Source organism: Lates calcarifer, linkage group LG21 (genome assembly GCF_001640805.2).
Source record: "Lates calcarifer isolate ASB-BC8 linkage group LG21, TLL_Latcal_v3, whole genome shotgun sequence".
Lineage (NCBI taxonomy): Eukaryota > Metazoa > Chordata > Actinopteri > Centropomidae > Lates > Lates calcarifer.
This window is the reverse complement of record NC_066853.1, coordinates 17,409,094-17,432,197: the sequence shown is the minus strand read 5'-3', so window position 1 is coordinate 17,432,197 and position 23,104 is coordinate 17,409,094. Positions and strand designations below refer to the sequence as shown.

The 23,104-nt window shown below is 43.1% G+C and overlaps 1 protein-coding gene across 1 annotated transcript in view; it reads left to right on the top strand.

Annotated features, from left to right (window-relative positions):
- LOC108876044 (roundabout homolog 2-like) overlaps positions 1 to 23,104 on the top strand; it is a 257,671-nt gene that overhangs the window by 177,498 nt on the left and 57,069 nt on the right. Inside the window, 3 exon segments of the mRNA XM_018665320.2 lie at positions 21,354 to 21,511; positions 21,831 to 21,951; positions 22,297 to 22,435. Coding sequence (XP_018520836.1) covers positions 21,354 to 21,511; positions 21,831 to 21,951; positions 22,297 to 22,435 — 418 coding nt within the window.

Sequence of the window (23,104 nt, the reverse complement as noted above, 5' to 3'; positions counted from 1 at the left end):
AGATTTGGTAAAAGAAGAGATTAATACTGGCTAGCAGATGGAGCGCATTTCATGGAATGTTAAATAATCATGCTGAGTCCGAAAAGAAATGGGTTTGTATTGTTTTATCCTGTGCCTTCAAAGTGCCATTTTTTCCCCTGCTGTCTCTCTAGTGGTGGGTCGCGGGTGTTATGGGGATTATGAGTTTTGCCAGGCAGACCAGGGTTAAGATGAATGGTTGTCCTTTTGGATTCAAGATGGTCATTATCATTCCCACATGGTGCCACCAGATAAAGCCCCCAAATCCTTTTTGATTCACACGGGTTTGTTGTCCGTCTCATTTTTCTTTTGTTTCTTTGTTTTCTCAGTTAATGCGGTACTACTTTATACCTCCTCCTGGAGCAGAGTGAAGCTTGTCATAGCCCCTGTTTGTTACCTCTGCATAAATTTTTAAGACTCAGTCAATCACACTCGCAAGAAATGAAACAATAGCAGTCTCTGTTCCAAGTTACTGCATGGAAATAATTTTGGGTGAAAATTGATGGGGAAAAGATTAATCAATTAGTTTGATGATTAATCATAATTTTTAATTGTTTGACATAGATATAAAAAAATACAACAAATAATACAACAAATAAAAATAACCATGTTGTTTTCAGTGTTATAAAAGCTAATATTTGCCTCTTTTTTCTGTTTCAAATCAATGAAAAAATATTGCTATACTTAACTACTTGTTAGGACTTCCCACACATTCATTTAATTCAAGAAACTTCTAATGGGTATTTGGCATTATTTTTGGAAAGTGAGTGATGGCTAAATAATATGTCAGTAGATTAAAAATAAATAAAATAATTATTGCTTCTGGCCCTATTTCCTCGTGCAGTGGCTTTACGAAAGCACATTTGTTTTCTAAAAGGAAATTATTCATCACCTTTGTCATGTGTTGCTTACTAGTCTAGTGGGGTTTTTTTGTGTGTGTGTTTTTTTCTTTTTTTTGCCTCATTGACATAGACAGTCCTTGGCCAACCATTATTTTTGTCTAAAGTGGGACACAACAATATATATTTTTTTTCCATCTGTTGCCTTGGTAGCAAATGACAGGGTTTATAACCATTTCTCACATGGATTCCCTTAATGTCTATCTCATTCTTCTCCAATCAGAGGCCAGTGTGATTAGCCATGTCAGTCACTGGTGAAAGCCCCTCATACACAGTGGCTCTGCAGTTTTCTGTCTGAATAGACTTGGGAGGAAGCTCTCCAGTGGCAGCCTGGACACTGGAGCCATTTATATTCACATCTGCTTTTGTAGTGTCACTTCAATGTTGTAGTATGGGGCAAACATGTTGACATTCCGTCTTCACAAGAATATTGTCAGTCTTTGTGCTGTCCATTAAGGCCATTGCTGCACATTATTCTCAGCAAATAATAGATCCAGGCTCGCTACATAATTCTCTTGGATGGAAATGGGTCTTAACTGACAAGGAGATGAAACGTCAGGCAGCCTAGGCAGGTCACTGGCAAATGCAGCCAGTTCAATTCAGCCCAGTCTTAATGGTTGTATTTGCATTATATATGTGTGGTGTTGACAGTGAGTTGTGGTGAGGGTGATCTTAGTACACTGTGAATATATTTGTTCTTGCATGCTGTTGCGTGTCTTTGTTCATGTTGACAGTTAAGATACACATTGTCCATTCTGAAATGCACTTTGCTTCAGCGTTTCACCCATCTCTCTCCCTTTGTACCATGTTTGCATAGCAGTGGACACAGGCCTTGGCTAAGAGCATCTGGGGTGCTATGATTAAGTATTAATTCAGGCATGTGATCGATTTCCCTCCAGCTGCTACAAAAGAATTGAGCACAGTGGGCAATGCTCAGGCCCTGACTCAGATTAGTGTTCAACAAGAGATCTTTTTTTCTGTTTTACTCCTGGGCGCAATGTACAATATTCACTGCTGAACTGACCAGACATACCACACGCAAACAAAGAATTATTCTCATACTTCATCCTCTTTGTTTTCCTCAAGCCTCAAACACTCGTCAGAAGTGTTCAGGATACTTTGTGCCCTCCATTCATCAGAGGGGGGCTGTAGGGTTTAATTTTGATAGTAGGATGAGACGTAATCTTTTGCTCTTTCTGACGGTGGTAAACAGGCTTTGTCTCAAGAGTTGCACCCCTATCCCTTCTCCTCTCCCCCTGCAAATCACTTGATCTCTGACCCCTGCTCAGGATAGATTGACACTCATGCCACTCAGTCAGCGGAGAGGCCTCCCCACCCCACCTCTAACCCTGCAGGTCACCAATTAGGCTGTATGTCCATCATCCAAGCAGCCATCCCAAATCCCCCTTTTTCTGTAGATGATACCCCGCCAAGGGGAGGCCATATTGGTTCTGTCCATTTGTCTCCATCAGGATCTATCACAGTGGGGTCCTTTGTAGCCTCAGAGGGGCCCACTATCTCCGTTCATGTCTCACTCACTGCCTCTAACTTTCCCTGAGAGGTCCACGCATATTCTCATCAACCCTTACCTTGAGAAGCACCTGATGGCAGGTAGAATGGCAACCTATTACGCTGAAGCAGTTTTGTTTTCAACATGATAATGAAGAGGGGGAATCTGGTGCGAGCAGAGGATAGCACGCTGGATAACGACGGCTTTGGAGGGGCCGTGGTGCACTGGAGCATACAGTGGGGCATTGCAGGCCAGTATATTTTCCTGGAATAGGAGAGTTTGAAACAAGACTGAAATGGCAGGCATAGGCCAGTTAATGGGCCTGTCAACACAGCCAACCTTGCTTTGAGTTTACTGTTTTAGTATCATTTTCTGTGTGTGCGTATACTGTGTATTTCTGGCCACGTGAACGTACAAGTGTGTTGCATACGTGTGCATGAGGCCTTGCTCCCTCATCACTCAAGTTGAATGGACGTCAGCCAGCAGTGAAATTAGACTGTCTCTCCCTCAGTGGTGGACTGTCACTACTGAGATGGGAGGAGGGTGAACGGTCTGGTCCCAAGGCACTTTTAGTGGAGACCCATTTTGAAGCGTTTAATGTTTGACACACACTGACACACAAAAATGTCAAAATCACAATGACCTACAAACAGCCATACTCTCCATCAAAAAGGTATGACAAAGCAACAGCATAGGGCCACATACTCAAAGTCATACACCCATTAAATCAGCCAAGCAGAGGCTCTCTATTTTATCTAAACGCCTTTTTTGGCAACAACTCAGAAACTAACTGCTCGAATTCCAGTAAGCCAATCCATTTGATTGCCCGACACAGTGGGGACAATACCTTTTGTTACTTCAATACAATGATTTTGGGAGTGAGGTTTTAGTCATACTCTTGAGCCCAGAGCCTGACTCCATCGACTCCTTGTACATTATGTCAGTGAAAAAAATACCCAAAAAGAGGCTCCCTGAGTTTGGTTTTGCAATAATTTTAGAGAAAGTCTTGGATAAACATCTATATCTGCCAATAAGACTTTATATTGCTACATCCTTAAGTTTCAAATATGTAATTTAGGGGGTTATGCATGCATGTGCATGTGTTGGCACATGCATTTCAAGGTTAATCTTAAGACCGCCCTCTCTTTTCACAAGCTTGTGATTATAAGGTTTGGTAATTACTGTAGAGATAATCTTCATACTTGACTGTTTCTGTCACTGCTGGCATTCCCCATGAGTCTTTATGTTCCAGACATCTAATATACATCTCATTTTTTATTCCCTTTCCTCTTTCAAACCCACATACTAAACACTTATTTCTATAAACATTCTTTGTAAAAGTTTTTTTTTTTTTTTTAAACCAATTATTTCAGTGTGCAGAGAAGCAGACAGGGGTCTTAGAAACAGCTGCAGACTCGCAGCATGTTGTGACTTTTATGGTGATATTGCTCATGCCCTCCCTAAAGCATCTCTTTGTCTGACGGCTAAGTGGAGTGAGGTTACAGTCTCTCTTATTTTATCAGGCTTTTACCACTCCTCCGCTTCCCCCTCTCTCCCATTACAGGTCATCCTACGGCATCTCCCGCCGCGGCGCTTAAATGTTTAAAAGCCTTTTCCCCTTCAGGTTTACTGTTTGTTTACCTATTTATTATTTTACCATGCCTCTCATTTATATGGTCTGTTATAATATTACTCTCTCTTCTCTTTCTCTTTTTATACGTGGCTTGTAATTTTTTTTCTTTTGTGTCTATTTTTTTTTTTCACTGTGTTTATGTTCTCTGATGAGAATAAGTGCCTAGCCGGGCACTTGGCCTGGCATCTATACTAGCCTATCGTTGATCCAAATTGTCACACCAGACCAAATATGTCCTATGAGAACTGGAGGAAGCGCCTTTTCCTTTTCTTTTTTTTCTGTGAATTTATACAGTTATTGGATTCCTCAGGTCCCATTCTTGGCCTACCCTGTGATCCTCTCGTTTATACAAGGTCTGGTTGTCCTTGCAGATTTAGCCACTTTAATTTGTGGTTGCCCATAAATGCTGTGTTGATTCACGGCTGGTAATTTAGCATGTGGCCACGAGGGGAGTGGACAGGCCCTGTTTCCTGGTCATTAATAGTGGGGCTGCGACAGAGAGAGAGAGAGAGAAAGAGAGAGAGAGAGAGAGTGGAAAGTCCTCCAGGCTCCATCGATTCACCGTCTCCATGCTGCATACTGATGCAAGCAGCCCTGCCTAATGCCCTAGTTCAACAGCCTTACTGGGCAGCGGGAGGGTGAGGGAGGGAGACAAAAAAATGTCTTGGCCTGACACAGATTACTGTCTCCGCTGAGTAGGATCGCCACTTCCCACTCCAGTTACACCACCACTCTCCAGAGAGGTGACTGCACCACACCAGGTCTGTGTTTTTACCAGCTGTCAGTGGGTTTTAGTCATATCAGCGTTATGTGTTATGACAGAAGGCTTGAGAACAAAGAGGTGTGTACAGCAGGTGTCTCCAGCATGTAGCATTTAATGCCTCCAGTTTGTAACGTGTTGGTGGTATGTTTGTAGAGCGAATCCTGATGAAGACTAATGGCTCATTAGCTTCCACTAAATCACTTTTGATGTTCAGTGAAAACAATCATGACCCTGATGGCCCCTCCAGATGCCCAGGGGTTCAGGCAACTGAACCCTAAGGGGTTAAAGGTCGGCTAAAACAGTTAACAGAGCAAGAGTCACACCTGACCTGACCCCACTGTGACCTGAGAGGCAGAGATTGGCTGCCACTTAGAGTCCAAGCTAATCTGTCACTTCAGACTCCCCCATTTTGGCACAGCACACACACACATACATAGAAGGTCATGAACAGTGGAGGAGGCCACATTGAATCAGCACTGTGAGTAGGATGACAGAGATCTGGAAGTGCGGGGCATGTTGTAACAGAGAAGCAGAGAAAGACTGCCATCTCACTATCCCTGTGTGTGGAGGTTATCAGGTTCCTACATTACTGTAGAAGCAACACCATCACACATGTTACTCTAGATATAACACCCCCCCACACACACACCCCACCCCCCACCCCCCACCACCCTAAACAGGTCAGTTTTTTATTGTAAATATAATTTCTGGGAATATATCATTAGTTTTCCTTTTAAAATCCAAAACTTTGACCAACAACAAACACCTCAACAGATTAATTGGGAGATGAAAAACATGTGCATATGGTTGTTTTAGAGGCCCCCACTTTAGTGGCCTCGTGGTGCCAGTCTTGCTGCACCCCTGTGCTCCAGTATGGTGGCGGTGTGTCTGGTTGGCCTATGTGTCAGGGCCGCTGAGGCCCTGTCTCCTCTCCAGGGAGTCTCCTGCCACTCGCTCACTTCATCCTCCTGCTGTTGCTGCCCTGTGGGACACCGAGGCACACAGAGCCCAGATTGAGCCACTCTTACTTGGCCCTGCTCCATCCCTCTGACAACGCTAATTACATCTCAAATGGTAATAGATGAGGCCTCGTTAGCGGCTCTCACTCCGTTGAAAGATTCACAAACATACATCAGAGGGGCCACTGATCGGTCTGAGCTCCCTCCTTCAAAGGCTGGACTTCACAGGGAGCTGGGGGCCCGATTCGCTAATTACTCCAGCAGTTCCACACTGCTGCCCTGCACACCGCCTGTGCCAAGCAGACAGCTTTTCTCGCATCACCAGCGCTGCTCTTAGACAGGCCTATCCTCAAACCCTGGCCAAACTACACGGGCGTGTTAAATCTATAATTCAATGATTAGATTAGCTCTATGTCTATTTTTGTCTCCATAAACCAGATGCTAATGTGATGACGTTGCAGAAATCAGTTACCTCGTAGCCACTGACAGATTTAACCTCAATTTTGGAAACTCCTGCGTATTAAAGAGAGAGACAAAGAAATATGATGTCATTATAGCTCTTGAGGAAAAAATGCTGACATGTCTGCATTAAGTATGTCATTAGAGCGTCTTCCAACAAAATTAGCCTAATTAAGGCTAGAGTTCGTTATTAAATTATCTTACTACAAAGCATGTCATTTTCTGTGCTCAATATTAGAAATGTAATTTTATTCTGCAGAGATCCACTTAATGGGATGAAAATAGATCTAAAATTTCAACTGCGTGTGACATCACTTTTTCAGATGTCAATTGGTATATGTGAATGTGTGTATGGACATGTCTCTGTGTTAACCAAAAATACATAGTTTAGTATAATTTTAGTATTATTTTGTGTTGTGTTGTGTTGTGTTGCGCTGTGTTGCGCTTTGTTGCGCTGTTACATGTTTTTCACCTTCACTTGTTGAAAGCTGCCAGTCCAAATGCATTGCCATGATGAGAAGATGCTCCTCCGGCTTGTTAAGCCCATGTCCATATGAGATATTGACTGGTATATACCTCTATCAGGATCCTTATTGGTTCAGAACTGTGGCTGGGCTCTCTTCATTGTTTAAGTGATTTAATTCCACAGAATCCCATTAGATTTCATTATCATTTGTGTTTCATTCGCTGGCTGTTGTGAAGGAGATGGAGTCAACAAGAAGATTAGACGCCGCTCTAATTGTGGTGTGGTTTACAGTGGGCCTGTTTGCCTGCATCGATCTGCTGCGAGAAATAATAATAAAATGGAAGTAAAGCGATGCAGGGAAGGAAGAGGCGGCAGGCGAGCAGGGCCTCGTTACTGAAGGAATGATGTATTGATCGCATACGACAGGGTGCTGTGGACCGATCAATCCTGATGGGCAAGAGAAGCCTGTTAGGAGATTCTCCTGGGTCGTCAGGGTCACTCAGACAACAGGCAATGGGAGAGAAATTAACTCATCACTGAAAAGGCGTAGATGAAAAGACGGATGGATGCATGAATCATCAAGAGAAAAAAATTATAGGATTATGTCAGAAATAATTTAGTATGGTACCATTAGGTGAGAAGGTTGTGTATGTATGAATGTGTGATTAGGTAATGACACGCATACAAATGAACCTCCTACTCTTGACCTGTTCCATACTGGTATGGGAAAACAAACACTCATGCAAATGAGAAGAGCCATGCAGTATGTGGACATTTTATCCTGCAAATTGTTTCTGTACATAGTAACAGCTGCCTGCTGTTTGATTGTTTTAAGTGATTTAAAGTAAGCTAGCCTGATGGAAAGAGGAATGCATTTTGTCCAATTATAAGTAAATTATTCAAGCAAAGAAGAAACCACTGTAGGAGGACAGGTGAATACCTTTTAAACAATAAGGGAGAAATAAAGGGGAAAAGAAAAAAGGTGTAATAATGGTAGAGATACAGTATCATCTGTCTTCGCTGTCCAGCATCTGTCCAGGATGCCTTTCTCCTTTCCCCTTGAGTACACTATGCTTGGCCTTGCGCGAGCTAATTGATAGCCTGTACGTTAATTTAAGTCAGACATGAGTGGCTGCTATTAATGAAGGTGGAATTTGCTGGCCTGACAGTGAAGTGAGGGTTCACGGCAGAGTGATCTACAGCCTGAGGCACAGTCTAGAGGCAAATGCTTGAGTGGTGTAGAGTACAGCAGCCATCACATTTCAAGAAGGCATTCACTGTGAACTCAGAATGAATCCATTTTCACAGTAAAATTACCTCTATAAATTGGTCTAGGACCCATTTTCAGTGTGTTGAGTAGAAATGTGAGCAGAGTTTTCCTCCTCAATTGCTTGGACAAAACTCATAGAGGATAATGATGAAGTGAACAGGAGGGGTCACTCTACAATGGCACGAAAGATTGGGTCTGTTTGTGCTTTATCTGCTCAGATCGATGGGTGCGTCCACACTGGCAGCCCATTTGCATTTAGCCCCCATAATTGCTGGCATTAATAGCACACACATTTACAAAGTATTGTCAGCCATGAAGTGATTATGGTAATCAGCAGATGATTTCGAAAAGGCAATTTTAAACTGCTGTTTTTTTTTCTCAAATGAGTTGATCGACTTCAATCATCTGAGTACTCTAGGGAAGAGTGGCCATGAATTATCTGTGTTAATGACAGGTTTTTAGCTGGGAAGGGGTGTTTGCACTATGATGTGACAAAGCAAGTACACATGCCTTATTTGTTTCAGCATGTTTGTCAGTAACACAATGCCGAAGGGTCATGTTGATGTAAACCATGCAACAATTACCTGATGAGAACAGACTCCTGTGGAGGATGCTAAGTGCTGGTTGTCACTGTGGCACGGTGAGGTCAGAGGTCCCTTTCCCCAGCAGAGTGCTCACATGTCACCTTTCTGCTACTTAAACAGAGGCTCTTTGCCCCAACTGGTCTTATCTCCTTCCTTCTTTCCCCCCTCCCATTTCTCTGCCTTTCCCCTCCTGTCCTCATATTTAATTCAGTAGCAGTCCAGGGAGCCACACTGTGTGTGGTTGACTTCTCAAAACCTAGACTGGAGCAGGGACTGACCATTTTGGCCCCTTTCTTAATAGTAGCTATAATAACAATGGTTCTCCTATTGACCAAAACCATCTTGGCTCATTAATGTTAGACACATCTTAGGGGTAGTAGACATTTTAAGCATTTTTGAGTGCAGCCTGATCAAGGGGCTGGGGGGATGCAGAGGTCCATGCTGAAATGGACACAGAGGGAGCAGTCATGCATGAGTGGAGCTCCTAGCTCTTCATTTAAAGACCTCTTTTGGAGGATGCTTTCTTGTGGCTTGTTATGCTTCCCCCACATTCAGACATGCTGTATGAAACTACCTCCATTCCTGCTATCATGGATTCAGTTATTCAGTTATTCATGGCTTGAGGCTGAATAATGAAAGATGGTGAAAAAACACTTCACTCTGTTTTCTCCCTCTGCCACTCTCTCTCCCTCTGTCTCATTCTCTGTCTCTTGACTGGATTGCTACTTAGTTCTTGACTCCTATTGAGCAGGGGCATCAGTGAAGTCAATAATATTGGAGGAAAAGTCCTCAAAATGACATTTAATATTCAATAATGCTAATTCAAATTGAAAATGATTAGCTAATCAATACTAATCAAATTTTCTAAATCAGTGTCACACAGGCACACACACACACACCACACACACACACACACACACAAACTTTCTCTGTGTGCATTACCACAGAACACAGAATCTTATGTGTTTTTACACTATCCAGCCATACAGTATATTTGGTGAGAGCTTCAGCATCTTGACAGTGATCTGTGCCATCAAAGAGCCCAGAGTGATGCGGCACATGAATACAGAAGTAGCTCTTTTGACGGCTGCGGTGGAGCAGAGGCTTGCACAGCACGGCGGCTGCGATTGCCACCTCTCTCTTCTGCTCTTTTATGTGGCTGTTGGAGATGGAGGTGTTTGAAGACAAAGATAAGGCTGGTGTTGTGACGCTGTCAGCCACTGCTTCATTTTTCAGGCTACAGTCATTTGAAGGCAAGAAATCCAGCTCTGAGACGTGCTGAGAAGAGACAGGAGAAAATCTGTTTAATTACATGGGATACAGACGGAGGTGACTTTCTTACATCACCTGAGATCTCACTGCTTGATTATGTATGTTGAAAGTTACACACATACAACATGTGGTTTTTGTTGCCTCTGTTTATATGTATAGCATAACGAATAAGCCTTTGCCAAAACAAACACACAGTAATTTTACAGTCATTTATGTTGATTAAGTCTCCTATGGAGAACACATTAACACAGCATACCTGATCACAGTTATGTACCCTCCCACACTCTAATTCTAATTCTCCATATGTACCTGCTTGGCTGTGTGTGTCCAGCAGGGGGCAGACCATCAGACAGGCAAAACACCATTTTATGGAAGCTGTTATCTGTATGTGTAGCTTTAACTGAGAGAACTGATAAAACCACACACACTAATTGGGTTTTACAGCAACCACAGTCTCACAGTGTTCCCTCATTACCCAGGGGACAGTGCGTCTGGTTGTTTCTGTGTTCAGACATATTGGTGTGGGGGGGGTGTATACAGCATCGGTGTGTATGTGTGTGTGAGTTAGTGTTTGTACGTGTATGCCTGTATCATAGATATGTGTGTCAGCTACCCCCACTGATCTGAGAGTACAGTGCCTGTGTGCAATCAGGGATTCCAGCAGAGGCAAGAAACAGCTCAAGTGCTGTCTGCAGCCACACTAAAGTGTCCACCCCAACTACAGAGGTACCTCATAATAGCTCCCCAGTGTTCTGCTTTCTGGGGTTAGACATGACGATTCCAAATGTCATTGTATCACAGTGACCTTTCAAGGACCTGGAATTAATCAAAGAAAAAAAAAGTGCCTTCTATCTTAAATGGCAGAAATAGTCACCTTTGATCCATGCACTGGGTGGAATGGTTTTTAGAATTGAACAGATTTTAGGATGGTTCAAAGCCCGTGTTTACTATATAAGGCCTGTGACATGAAATCAGTTGCATATGTGGGTTTTGTTTTACTCTTAGGAGTTAAGTTTCAAATAATGTATTATGTTTTGTGTCATACAATAAAAATAACAATTATCTTTCGTGGCAAGATAACATGGAACTATATATATAGTAGTATAGTATATATATGTATATATACATATATATATATATATATATATAGAGAGAGAGAGAGAGAGAGAGAGAATTATTTTAAAATATAATAAACTGTTGACCTATAATATCAAGCTTTTTATCTCAATAATAGACATCCAGTTACTACTACTTCATGTCATGTCTACTTCACAGAGGAGTAAAATTTTAATCCCAATCATGGAAGAGTGATAAAACCTTGTTTTTCATTACCAGCAAAACCTTAATGTCCTTAATGTCCTCTGTGGTTGAAACACACTGGAGAATAACACTTGATTTTATCTCCTCTCTCTTATGAGACGCATGCTTAGCGCTTCAGTATCAAACAGTCATGAGCATCATTCACAACAGACGTGGCAGACCACATGTGGCAGACCACAGCCTTACCCACTCCACCCCCTCTCCCACCTTCTATCTTTAGCAGTTCTGGCTCAGTAGTTTTAGCTCATTGAATTATTAGCTAATTGCCAAGTGAAATCGGTATTGATTGTGTGTTGCACAGCAGCTAGTGGTAATAGTAGTATGCAGCTGGTCACAAACTGGATTTTCCTACTAGGTGATATGAAAACTGGGGACTGTAAAGATAAAGGACACTGCGTGGGTGGAAGTGGAAATGCTTTCCCATGCACACACACACGCCCATGTACAGCTTGCACACAAACATACTGTGTCTTTTTATTGTTGTGTTTTTGCTGCAGAATCTGTGCCCTGGAGAGCTATGGGATCACTGTGCTGTGCTGCTGTTGAGCCACTGTCTTGTCCTTGCTATGTAGGTCACCGGTGCCCTCCAACGATATCTTATCCCATCTGCAGTGCAGTCAATACTGTTGACAGAACTCCAAATAGCTTCGGATTAGAAGTTGCCTCATTAACTTTGTTCCTTTGCCTAAATGATTAACCTCACATCTCCAGCCTACAGAGATGTATTGGACAAGTTTGTGGTACCAACACAGTATAAAACAGTGCTTTTAAACAGTGCTTTTTAATCTGCCTTTTTGATGTGGTGCCTGGGAAAATTGAAAAGGGACGAGAGAAACCAAGGAAAAAAAAGGCGAGATTCAAGTGGTGTGGTGTGTGTGTGTGGTGTGTGTGTGTGGGGGGGGTATGAGGGGCAGAACAGGAATGGTTTAGACACAGCGCTCTGCACTGATCCTGAGCATGGCAGCCAGTGTTGTGTTTCAGATTGTTTCCATTTGCATAATAATATGAGCATGGATTGATGCACACACACACACACACACACACCAGGGTTATTACACACAGACTTGTGGTTCCAGCAGGCCAGATTACCTGACTGGGTATCCTGGGTTTTACTCCATGCCCTGAAATGAATGAAATTCCCCCCATTAGCACGCAGGTTACATAAGCCTGATGTACAGGTATATCCAGCTGCACTGAGGCAGTAAGCTGATTACAGATGGAACTAACACAATTACTCCTCTGTAATGCAATTAACACGAACTGGATTGTGAAATAAGCAACCGGACTGTCGTGCGGATTCTCTCAAGATGCAGAGCTCCTCCACAGAATGACGCCAGAGAAGCTATAGCTTCAATAAATCATTTAAATGCTCTGCTAAGCTAGTTAATGTCAAAGCATCTCAGCACACACACACCCTGAAGTCTTTCTCATTGCATGTAAGTGTACAAACATTTGAATCAGCCATACAGTAAATCTTGTGTGTCTGTGTGCATTGTAGGGTTGTTGTCTTAAAGGATTTATATATATATATATATATATATATATATATATATATGAAGAATATAATGGACTGCATATGAGCGTAACTGCTATTTCAGTACAGTATAGAGTGATAAGTTTGTTATTAGTGCTGTCGGTGCTTTACTGTGTGTGTGCAGGGCAAATGCTTTCCATACAAACTGACATACTCTGCAGCACAGACACTTGAAATTGTAATTTGTATGTGTATGAGTGTGTGGTACTTAGGTGAGCCTAATGTAGCAGTGATTTGCTGAGCAGGCAGCATCACTGCTACAATTTATTCCAAGTATTTAGATATTATGTGCAGCATTCAATCATGCTTCAGCAGATGCACATAAAGTATATAACACATCCTCAAGATGATAGTAGTGCTGGTTGTACTGAGGGGAGTTTTCAGATGCACATTCTGACTAAATGGCGAATTGCTTCTTCCCCCTCAGTCATAAACAGCTCACATATATATAGACCCTGGGACGTGGAGATGGAGGAAAAAATCCCTTCCCATGGGTGACGGCTGTTGTAAAGGTCATCTCTGCATCCAGTTTAATTTTTGCTCTTCCTCAAGAGTTAAGATCTATAAAGTGATCAATAAATCTCTTTAAATGTCTCTGCATCTAGGCTGCATTAGATTTAACACCTGCCTTATCCGTCACATTCTTTCTATTTGCCACACTGACAGACCTCAGCCTTCCTCTGCTCACAAATCTAACTGTATCACCCCCTGCCCAAGCCACCCACAGAGAAAATGGCCAGACCTTTACATCTGATGGATATCAGAACTGGTTCAAAGTCCTCTATAAGGTTCTGATCCAGAGCCACCGGATGATGCCTGGTATGGAAAAAGTGTCACCTGTGATGTACAGTGAGGAACAAAGTGTCTTAAGGTGTGGGATTCCTCTTTTCAGGCAGTATTGATTGAAGGAAAGATGATCTGAGGAGGCCATTAGGAGGATCGAGGAGGGGGGAACGGGCAAGGAAGGACTGTGATGAACACCTCTCTAATCATTATGCCACGTACAACACTGCCTACAGCAACAGCCTCACATGCAGAGGCGCGCACACACATACACACAGAGGCAGCTGGACAATAAAGTGGGATTAGTTCAGAATTTACAGCAGCAGTGTGTTAGATCACTCTGCTCTTGCGTTTGTTTAGATTCATGTTTGTGCCCATTTGCTGCCGCCATGTTGTGGGGCTGGCTCTGCATCTGCACCAATACACACATGACTGCACACCACTGATGGGTGGGGCTCTGTCACAATGAGCACAAGGAGACAGTAATGACACACACACACATAAACACACACCAACACACTGAATTTTTATGATGTGTCCCAGTATCTTTGTGGTCCAGGCAGGTTGATTAGTGTCTAGGGAAGGTAGCTGAATACAGTAAACTGGGCTATTTACAGCTGTTGTGAACACCTCCTTTCCTCCTCATGCTTGTCCTGCAGTATGGTGTGGAGCACACTTGCACTTGGGGCTCATCAGACCAAGCTAGATAAAAGCTGCTCAACTCCAGCCGAGAGCTTAATTAAAACAGAGCTGCCATCGCAGAGTGACACCTTTTACAAGCTCCTAACAGCTCTCTGCCCGCCGTTACTGCCAATCCAATTATAGACCCAAAACAATAAAATAGACACGGAAGGAGCTGCAGCAAATCGGCTGGCTTACAGGAAAAAAGACAGGGAAGCTATTAAAGATTATATGAAGATTCGCGCAGTGGACTGCAGAACTAGGCTGCATGGGTTTCATTTTCACTAGAGATGCCCGTGCCACACCGGATAAACGACTCAGCCTCTGTGTGTGTATTTGCTTGTGTGTGTGTGCAGTCTCTGAGGGAATCCAGCCCTGCTCTCTCTGCCTGGACACAGTTCAGCAGCATCCAGGGGATTATCTTTCCCTTTGGAAGGTCAATACCTCAATGTCATTAGGCCAGAGCCCACACAAATATACTGAAGATACACACAAAAACACACACACACAAACAGCATTTCAGTTTTCTTTTTTTTTTTCAGATCCAGGAAATTTCTAATCTAGTTGCTTCTAACATTGTTCTCATTTTCAATAGTTACTCCCCTGGTTGGACACTGTGTCAGAGTTGAACTTGAACGGTTTTCTCATGTAGCTGTTCAAGCTACATGACTGTGGGAGGTTATACATATTAACTGTAACGCTGCAGGTGAGAGAAGAGGGTGTGAGGATGAAAAATGATGAGATATTAAGACACTGCTGTGTTGTAGCAGAGAACAAGATAGCAGATTTGGATTTTGTTCTGTATGTGGAGAAAATGAAGTTTTTACTTATGAGAGAAAAGTTCAGTGAGTATGTCTTTAATTTTCCTTCCTAAGACCTGTGGGTTCTCCCAGACATAATAAATATGAGGTTGAGGGCTCCATTAGAGTCCACTTGTTTGGAAACTCATAACCAAGAAGTCAGAGTTAATGAGAGACCCATGCTTCTAACGTGTTACACAGTGCTGATTCAAAGTGACATGTCTCTGCCTGAACCTCCCCAGACATTTGAGGCCCAGAGACCACTAGAGTTAAATTGACATCCCAGGCAAAAAGGAAACCGTGGCCAACTTTTATTCTTGATAAGAATCAGTATATCCAGTCATAGCAAGATGTAGAGAAAGCAGCTTTTCCGGCTGCTAAAGAGAGTTTGCTTTTCCAGTTGTCCCAAAATGCACCATATGATTCAGCTCTCAACATGTCTTCTCAGTCATTCTCTCTATTACACTCTTAATCTATCACACTATTAAACTCTTACTCTAGCATCTTCTCCATAATATGATCTATTATCTTGAGATGGGACTGAGGCAATAGGAGACTAATTTCTCAGAGAGACGACATTAACAGGAGACATTTGCCTGTCTGTCTGAGTGCTCTACCTCCTCTTCTTCTCTCCTTCCTCTCACTTTACTTCCCCAACCCTCTTTCTTTACCCAATGCAGGAAGCAGACCCACCTGCTCTATCATGATGCTTCACTACTTCTGTCTGTGCTGTCTCTGTGCTAGAATTGGCAGGAAATCAATCCCGCTCTCATCTACAACCCCCTCGGCCCCCCTCCTTCGCCTTTTTCTCCTTCCCTCACGTCTTACTCCCCCTTCCGGCTGTAAAGTGTCCATTCTGGACTGAGCACAAGCATCAGCACAACATCATGCCTTATCTGAGCAGGCACAAAGACCCGTGGGCACATTGTTCGTCAGTATCAGCCAGCTCCAGTTTCAGCGCACTGTATGCATCTGCCAAGACCCCCAACACATTCATGATCATAAACAAGACAACAGAATGAAAGCTGGAGTGGCCACCAAAATCATTTTGGGGCAAAATGCATCTTTAATTGTAGCGCCTGTTAATTACTGAGTGCTATGAGAATGGGGAAAGATAGAAGGAGGATACAGCACATCGCTATTTATTATGTAAATGTATTCCATTTTAGAAACAATTAAGTGATTAGAAAGCTGTCGCTCTCTGCTGTCTTTCTTCTCCTTGTCCTTACTTGTCTTTTTCTTTGCTTTTCAGCATATTACTGTAATGAAGCCATTACTTCTTCAAGTGAATTTTAATGAGTTTTTAACTAACATTTTAATGAGCTATACATTACCATAAAGCATGGATTAGGCTAAATTGAATTGTGCGTGTGTGCGCCTGTCTGAATGTGTACGTACGTGTGTCTGTTGGTATTGTTAAAGGGTGTAAAGGAAAGAGGTTCATTAAGAGTTAATTATATTGTTTCTCAGGAGCAGCGCCACACATTTTTTCCTGGATCGGCCAGCAGAATCGTCCACTGTGGTCTTACTGTCATTACTGTGCAGCCCAGGGGCTTGTTAGGCCAAATTAGGGGTGCTGTTTGAAAAATGAGCTTTGAACGGGGCTGCTGTTTAAATAAGGATGTTTGTTTAGGCTTATCTGCTGAATCACAGTTAGAAGCACAGTATGCAGTACAAGTTTGATGGAATGCACTCCATTCATTTATAGTCAGCCCCATCTATTCAACACCTTTGTGCTCCTCGCCACCTCTTCAGTTTGACCTTGATCAGGCATCCTCTCGTCATCCCCTGTTGCGTTGTGTTATGTCTTGCCTCTTTTCTCTCAGCATTCTCACAAGAGCACACATGCTCTGTCTCTTTTATTCCCTCCAAGGCTCTATTAAAGATGCACATTTCATATCATATCACCACCTGTGATTTCCCCCCACTATGATATCACTGCCGGCCATATGATTCTCTTTACCTTCACTCTTTTCCATATTTCCTGCATCTTATCTGTGAAAGTGACAGTGTTATTTACAATCCCTTTGCTCGGGATTTGCAGATAGGGAGAATGGTGGAGGAGATCATATCAGGCTTGGCCATGGTCTATGGAGAATGATCGGGTGTGCATGTATATGGCTTCATCTGCAGAACCTCATCAGCAGTCAGTGCAGGGAGAGCACTGTAAAGCCAGTGAAAGAAAGGGGGCAAGATGCTACGCATGGGACAATGCAATGAACTGAGAAGATGGAAGAAAGACAGGGAATGACCCCTGATGATGGTGGGAGAGAATAAGACAGACAGAGAGAGATGGTGATGAGTTGTGCTAATGATGAGAGTCTCTACTCAGTTCTCAGAGGAGGCGCAGCCTTAGGCACCGCCAGACGGCCATATTTTTGCAGCTGTTTCTCTGGTCTGACCTGCAACCCCTCAGTGGAGGAATATGGGGGATATGTGTGAACCTGCTGCCTGCCTGCCTGCTGAGGGGGTAATTTCTGCATCTGGATGGGGGGCAAAGGTTAGCTCTGGCCAGTGGGAGGGCAAATGAGCGAATCAGAGCTGGAGAAGAAGCTTGCATCCAGACAAATGGAGCGCATCTCCTTTCAGAGTGAAGTATTATATAGTGTGGCATTATCCCTATCCTGCCCTCAGCGTCAACAGCAATACAAAACACCAATGACAGCACATAGAGTAGGTTTGGTATGTTTTGTCAAGTGACATATATATTGTCTCCCTTCTCTAAGGGTGGAATTGAAAATGGCGGCATTGTAATAGCACTCTGCCGGATGAAGCGCAAAAAGCACTCGAATGAAATGATATTATAGCTTGGAGCTACCTCTCTACAGCTTTCCCTGCTGATGCGTATGTGTGTGTGCATGGTTTATTTTCTAATCAGAGTGTGGGTAGAAGGTGGTGAGTCTGGGTGCCGGGGTATGGCCCCGGGCTTCTAGCTGTTGAAATCTCTCTCTGTGTTTCTTAGCCTCTGACCTAGGAGAATATCTATGAAAGCGCAGAGGGTCTTTTTCTGCAGTAAATAGGGAGGGAAAAATAATAACAACCACAAACATACACATACATACACATTTGCAGTATTACAGAAAGATACCAGGCCCTGCAGCTTTTAAGAATGCCTCACAGTTGGTCAGATTTGTGTGTAGGTTTTTTGTTGTGTGTGTGTGTGTGTGTGTGTGTGTGTTGAATGTCTATCAAAGTGATGGTGAATGTCAAAACGGAGGGGAAAAAATTAGATTCCAGACATCAGTCTGTGGTGTTGTGGCAGCAAGCGCAACCTTTGTGAACCAAAGCTAGGTACGCTCCTGTAGGTGAATGTGTTTGTCAGCACTTATCTCAGTATGCTGGCTGGACGCCTCAGTCAAGGCTCCCCACTAATCTTACCGACAAGCAGTGTCACCCTCCAGTGAGTAATATCTTGGGTGGGAGATGAGGGCGCACTGTACAAAATATCCCTTCTCATCCTGTCCTTGCCCTGCCACATTCATGCTATGATACTGGTGTTGTGTTGTCATGTATCTGTGTCTGGCTGATTTTTTTGTGTGCTGTGTCTATCTAAGGTTAGAACACACACATACACAGATCTCCCTAATGGTTGCTGCCATTGCCCCCCCCTCCCCGCCCCCCGCCAATGTAGGACAATCTGGTTTACAAAGTAACTGTGTGGGTGTCTCCTTTGTGTTTTTATTTTGGCAAAGACTTCTACTTCTCAACCCCTTGGCTGTTTCACAGTTGCAAGTTGCAACCTGAATCCTTCCTCCTTAAGTTCAAGATGTTGAAACAGTGCCAGCTGAAGGAGCTGCAAATTTGCCATGCTTTGCCCCCTGCCTGCTGCTCCTTCATTCAAATCAGCCCACTCCTCTGATATTTGGGGAAATAAATAAATAAAATACAAGAGGCAAAGGCAGATTAATATTTTTCAGATATGGGTTCTTTTTAGCCTGCAGCCGGATTGACAGATGTAGCACTTGCCAACTGAGAGGTGTAAATGTAAAAATATATAAATATTAATAAGCAAGTAAGCAAGACTGGCAGAGTTTCAGGCCTGCTGGAACTCCATGGGAGGTGAGCTGTTTTCAGTGGAAGAAGAGTTGAGTGTTTCAGGGGGATAGAAAGGCAATTACCTTACGTCTGTTGGCTGATTTGGGCCCGAATGCCTACAGGGCCTCAGACTTGGAGCCAGAGTTCAGTTTCTGCCAGCAAATACACAGGCCCACTTAATGATACACTCATATCAAATGCACCGCACATAGTTAAACAGAGAAAACAGTCATGTTGTGATTCTGATACAAAAGCATTCACTTGCTTCATGATTCCTGACATAGTGTAGTTTAGCCCATGTAGGTGCCTGCAGGCAACTGAGATACACACTCATACTGTAATGGAGCAAGCCTTATACTGACAGGCTGAATATTTGAATTGAGGGTTTGCTTTAACTGTAGGAGGTTGACCTTGATGCCTGTGGCCTTGTAGTTAGGATTAGATTGCGCACTAAAGTGTATTTGGATTCGCATATCCCCTCATTTACTTAGTAAATGTATCTATTCAGAGTCTTGGTATTAACAAGCCCTGAACCAATACAGAGGGCATAATCCTCTGACCAGTGTTGTATCATCTGTTTGTTTGCTCATAGCTGTTTGTAACCCAGTGTTTGTCCTGTCCTCAACAAGTGTGTGTATGTTGTATTTTATTTGCTGCAGTGTGTGGATACTCTGGTTTTGTTTCTGCTTTTTGTGTATTTATTTAGATTGCAGTGTAGGGATGCATTTACTGTGACGTACTGTGTAGTATTAGATTAGATTAGACAGCGCGGCACAAGCACCGTAATGATGCACCTAACCAGTGTTCCTTTTGTCACCGTTCTGTTTCAAAGGAAATTGATTCTGACAAAATCCCATGGGTGCTATCAGCAATGAATGGAAAGGAGCAATTAAATCCAACGTGATCTTGAAAACAACAGGCAGTGTATGATCCAAACCAGGCTATGATTTTAAACAGTGGGGCCTCTGTTTGTAATGCAAATACAGAGAGCCCAGTGGTAGTGGTTGTTATGCCCACCCTGGCCGGGGGGTCCGTCACTCTGGAGCTGGCTAATTACCTTAGCTCTTTAGATTAGAGGGCAGCCCTGCATGAGAGAAAGAAAAACCTCTACTTCTACCTCTTCTGTATTCTCTACTATCACCCCTGTGTAAAGGTTTCATTTGAATTCATGTCACACAAAAGTCCCACTCCGTACCCTGGTGCATCCCCAGGATAATTGGGTTGAAAGCTTCCTCTATTCCTCCGCCCTGCTTCCCCTTGGTCTAAATAAATAAATAAGAAGACAATGGCTGCTCGGCTTTCTGCAGAGAGGGTAAGAAGAGTGAATGAAGAGATGAGAGAAGCCTGGAGCGCAGGGACCAGTTATCCCCTCTTATAATCCCAGCCCTCCCTGCCATTGTCCCCCGTGCCACGTGGAATTTACATAAGGACCTGTGGTGCTGCCCTTAATTTAGCCCTCCTAAAGCATCTTCAAACATCCTCCAACAAGCTCAGTCCTTTTATTCATCAGAGGAATCATGTGTCCCTTGCTGCTGCATAGATGGACACACTGCAGAAGCTGAAATTCCTGAAGTGCTACACCACAGGTTAGATTTATTGTAGATTAAATGGAGAAATGTCTGTTTGCGTATGCACAGCAGGAGAGCTAGAGTGACCTGGAGTTTACATTTTAATCATTTTTTTTTTTACTTGCTTATTTGCAAGTATTTTATATTTTTACTCATTGGTACAAAAGTTGTATCCTGCTCTGAAGGTTTAATTTCTTGCAGTTATTCTAGTATGTTTATGCTTTCACATTTACATTTCTCTGTTCATGCAAGTGTTTGTGTGCAGCATCGGCTTTCATTGTTTGATAATTAGCTGGTTTTGTGTGTTTCACTGAGCGCTATGCAGGGTGAGAGGCTATCTCTGTGATGAAAGGCCTACCTGCGGGTGATTCGATACAAGGCCGCAGTTGTTCATCAGACCACCCACTGTTTTGTTGTGTGTTGGCGCATATCTGGTTGTGTGTAAATGTGTGTCTATGTGCACATGCCAGCAAAGTGGAGCAGTGTTGGACCCCTGTGAGCTCTCACATGTGAATGACATCAGGCTTCAGGGCGTTCTGTCTCTGTTTGTTCTGTTACCTCCACAGGGACCTCCATTAACTCCAATTAGCTTTCACTTGTGCTTGCCTAGTCAGATGAAGCTGCACGTCCCATTTCAATAGCCAGAATGGATGCTTCATACATTCATGTTGTGTTGTGCACCAAATCTAATACCTGCAAAGTCAGTGAGACAAGAGGAAAACAGTGAACTTAAACATTTTTAAAAGTGTTCTACGCAACTGTTCTCTTCCTGAACTGTTTCCTCCTTTTTTTCCCCCAGTGCTGCGAGATGACTTCAGACAAAACCCTACAGATGTGGTGGTGGCAGCAGGAGAGCCAGCAATCCTTGAGTGTGTTCCTCCCAGAGGCCATCCTGAACCCACCATCTACTGGAAGAAGGACAAAGTGCGAATTGATGACAAGGATGACAGGATCACAGTGAGTATATTCATCATCTCTTTTAAAAACCTTACTGAATAGGTACTTTTGTCTGTTGTGAACTCTATTATTAGTGTCTGGGCATATAAGAAGAAAAGCTTTTACTTCTGGGATGGTCTCCCACTGAACACATTTGACAGTGTTTTCATGTGTTGGAAGCCAGGGAGCGATCCTTCCTTTGTTGCTGCACTTGCCAATGGTTTGACAAGTAAGGACTTCAGTACATGGAAGAGAAAAAAAGGAGAAAATTAGGAGACAGTGGAAAAAATCAAAATGTATTATTTGTGTATTTAAGAGATTTTTTTTTTTTTTCCTGTAGATTCGAGGTGGAAAACTAATGATCTCCAACACAAGAAAGAGTGATGCTGGCATGTACATCTGTGTGGGCACCAACATGGTTGGAGAGAGGGACAGCGAGACAGCACAAGTCACAGTGTTTGGTAAGCTTCATTTCTACAGTTTGAAACCTTTGCTTCTCTTATATATAATAATACAATATGTCTCTAATGTACGTCAAGCTCAAAAGTGGAAATACTTTCAGTACAAGTGTACTTTGTACTGTGCTTTTGTGACATTTTGCCCACTGAGTTACATATATCTGGAATTAATAGGTTATAGTGAATAGGTTAGTTTAAAAAAACTTAAGTTCCTATATTGTCAAAGGAGCCAATTATAAGTTCAATCAGTGCCTTAGTGCCATAACAATAGTTCTTTGACCATCTAAATGATCACGGGAGAACAAAAAATAATGAAATCCTTTATTTCCATTCCCTGTTCCTCTGCAGAGCGACCAACCTTCCTCCGGAGGCCCATCAACCAGGTGGTCCTGGAAGAGGAAACAGTGGAGTTTCGCTGCCAAGTACAAGGAGACCCCCAACCCAATGTACGCTGGAGGAAAGATGATATTGATGTTCCTCGTGGAAGGTAAGCGCCTCTATAAGAATATTTTCAAAAAAGGTTCTATTTCAGGGGAGAAAGTTCCTTAAGCCAGTGATTAGATTATTCCCCCTATTTCAACTATGTTGTAGTATATGAGCAGCCTAATTTTGAGTGTGAGTGTGTTTCTCTGTGCATACCAGTGTGTGTGTACTGCTGATGTGACAGGCTGCACTTAATGCAAAGGAGCTGTGGAGGCATTGATGTCAGTCTGAGTGACTGTTTCAAACTAATGATAACTCACACTGCCAGCATTCACCTGACTTGGCTGCCAGGGGGCAATAAATAGCCCTATTAGGCTGTGCACAGTGCACATTACACATTCAGGATAAAACGACTCCACCCTCAGGTGCCCTAGAAAATAGCTCCCACAGCCATAACAGGGATAGACAGTGTCTCATGTCAAGGAATGACTCTGCATGAAGACAAACAGATATTGAGCTAGACAATTAAACCTGAGTGACAGGTAAGTGGGCAGAGAGGTTGAAAGGTAGACATTAAGAGGAGCAGAGGAAAAGAGACAGAGACAGATAGAATGACAGGAGATAAGAAGAGACAGAGGATATCTGTTGACGTGACCCTCAAGTGTCTGTGTACAGGTGCAACTGCACAGACACCTGAGAAACCTAGAGGATAATCACTCCCTCCCTTACACAT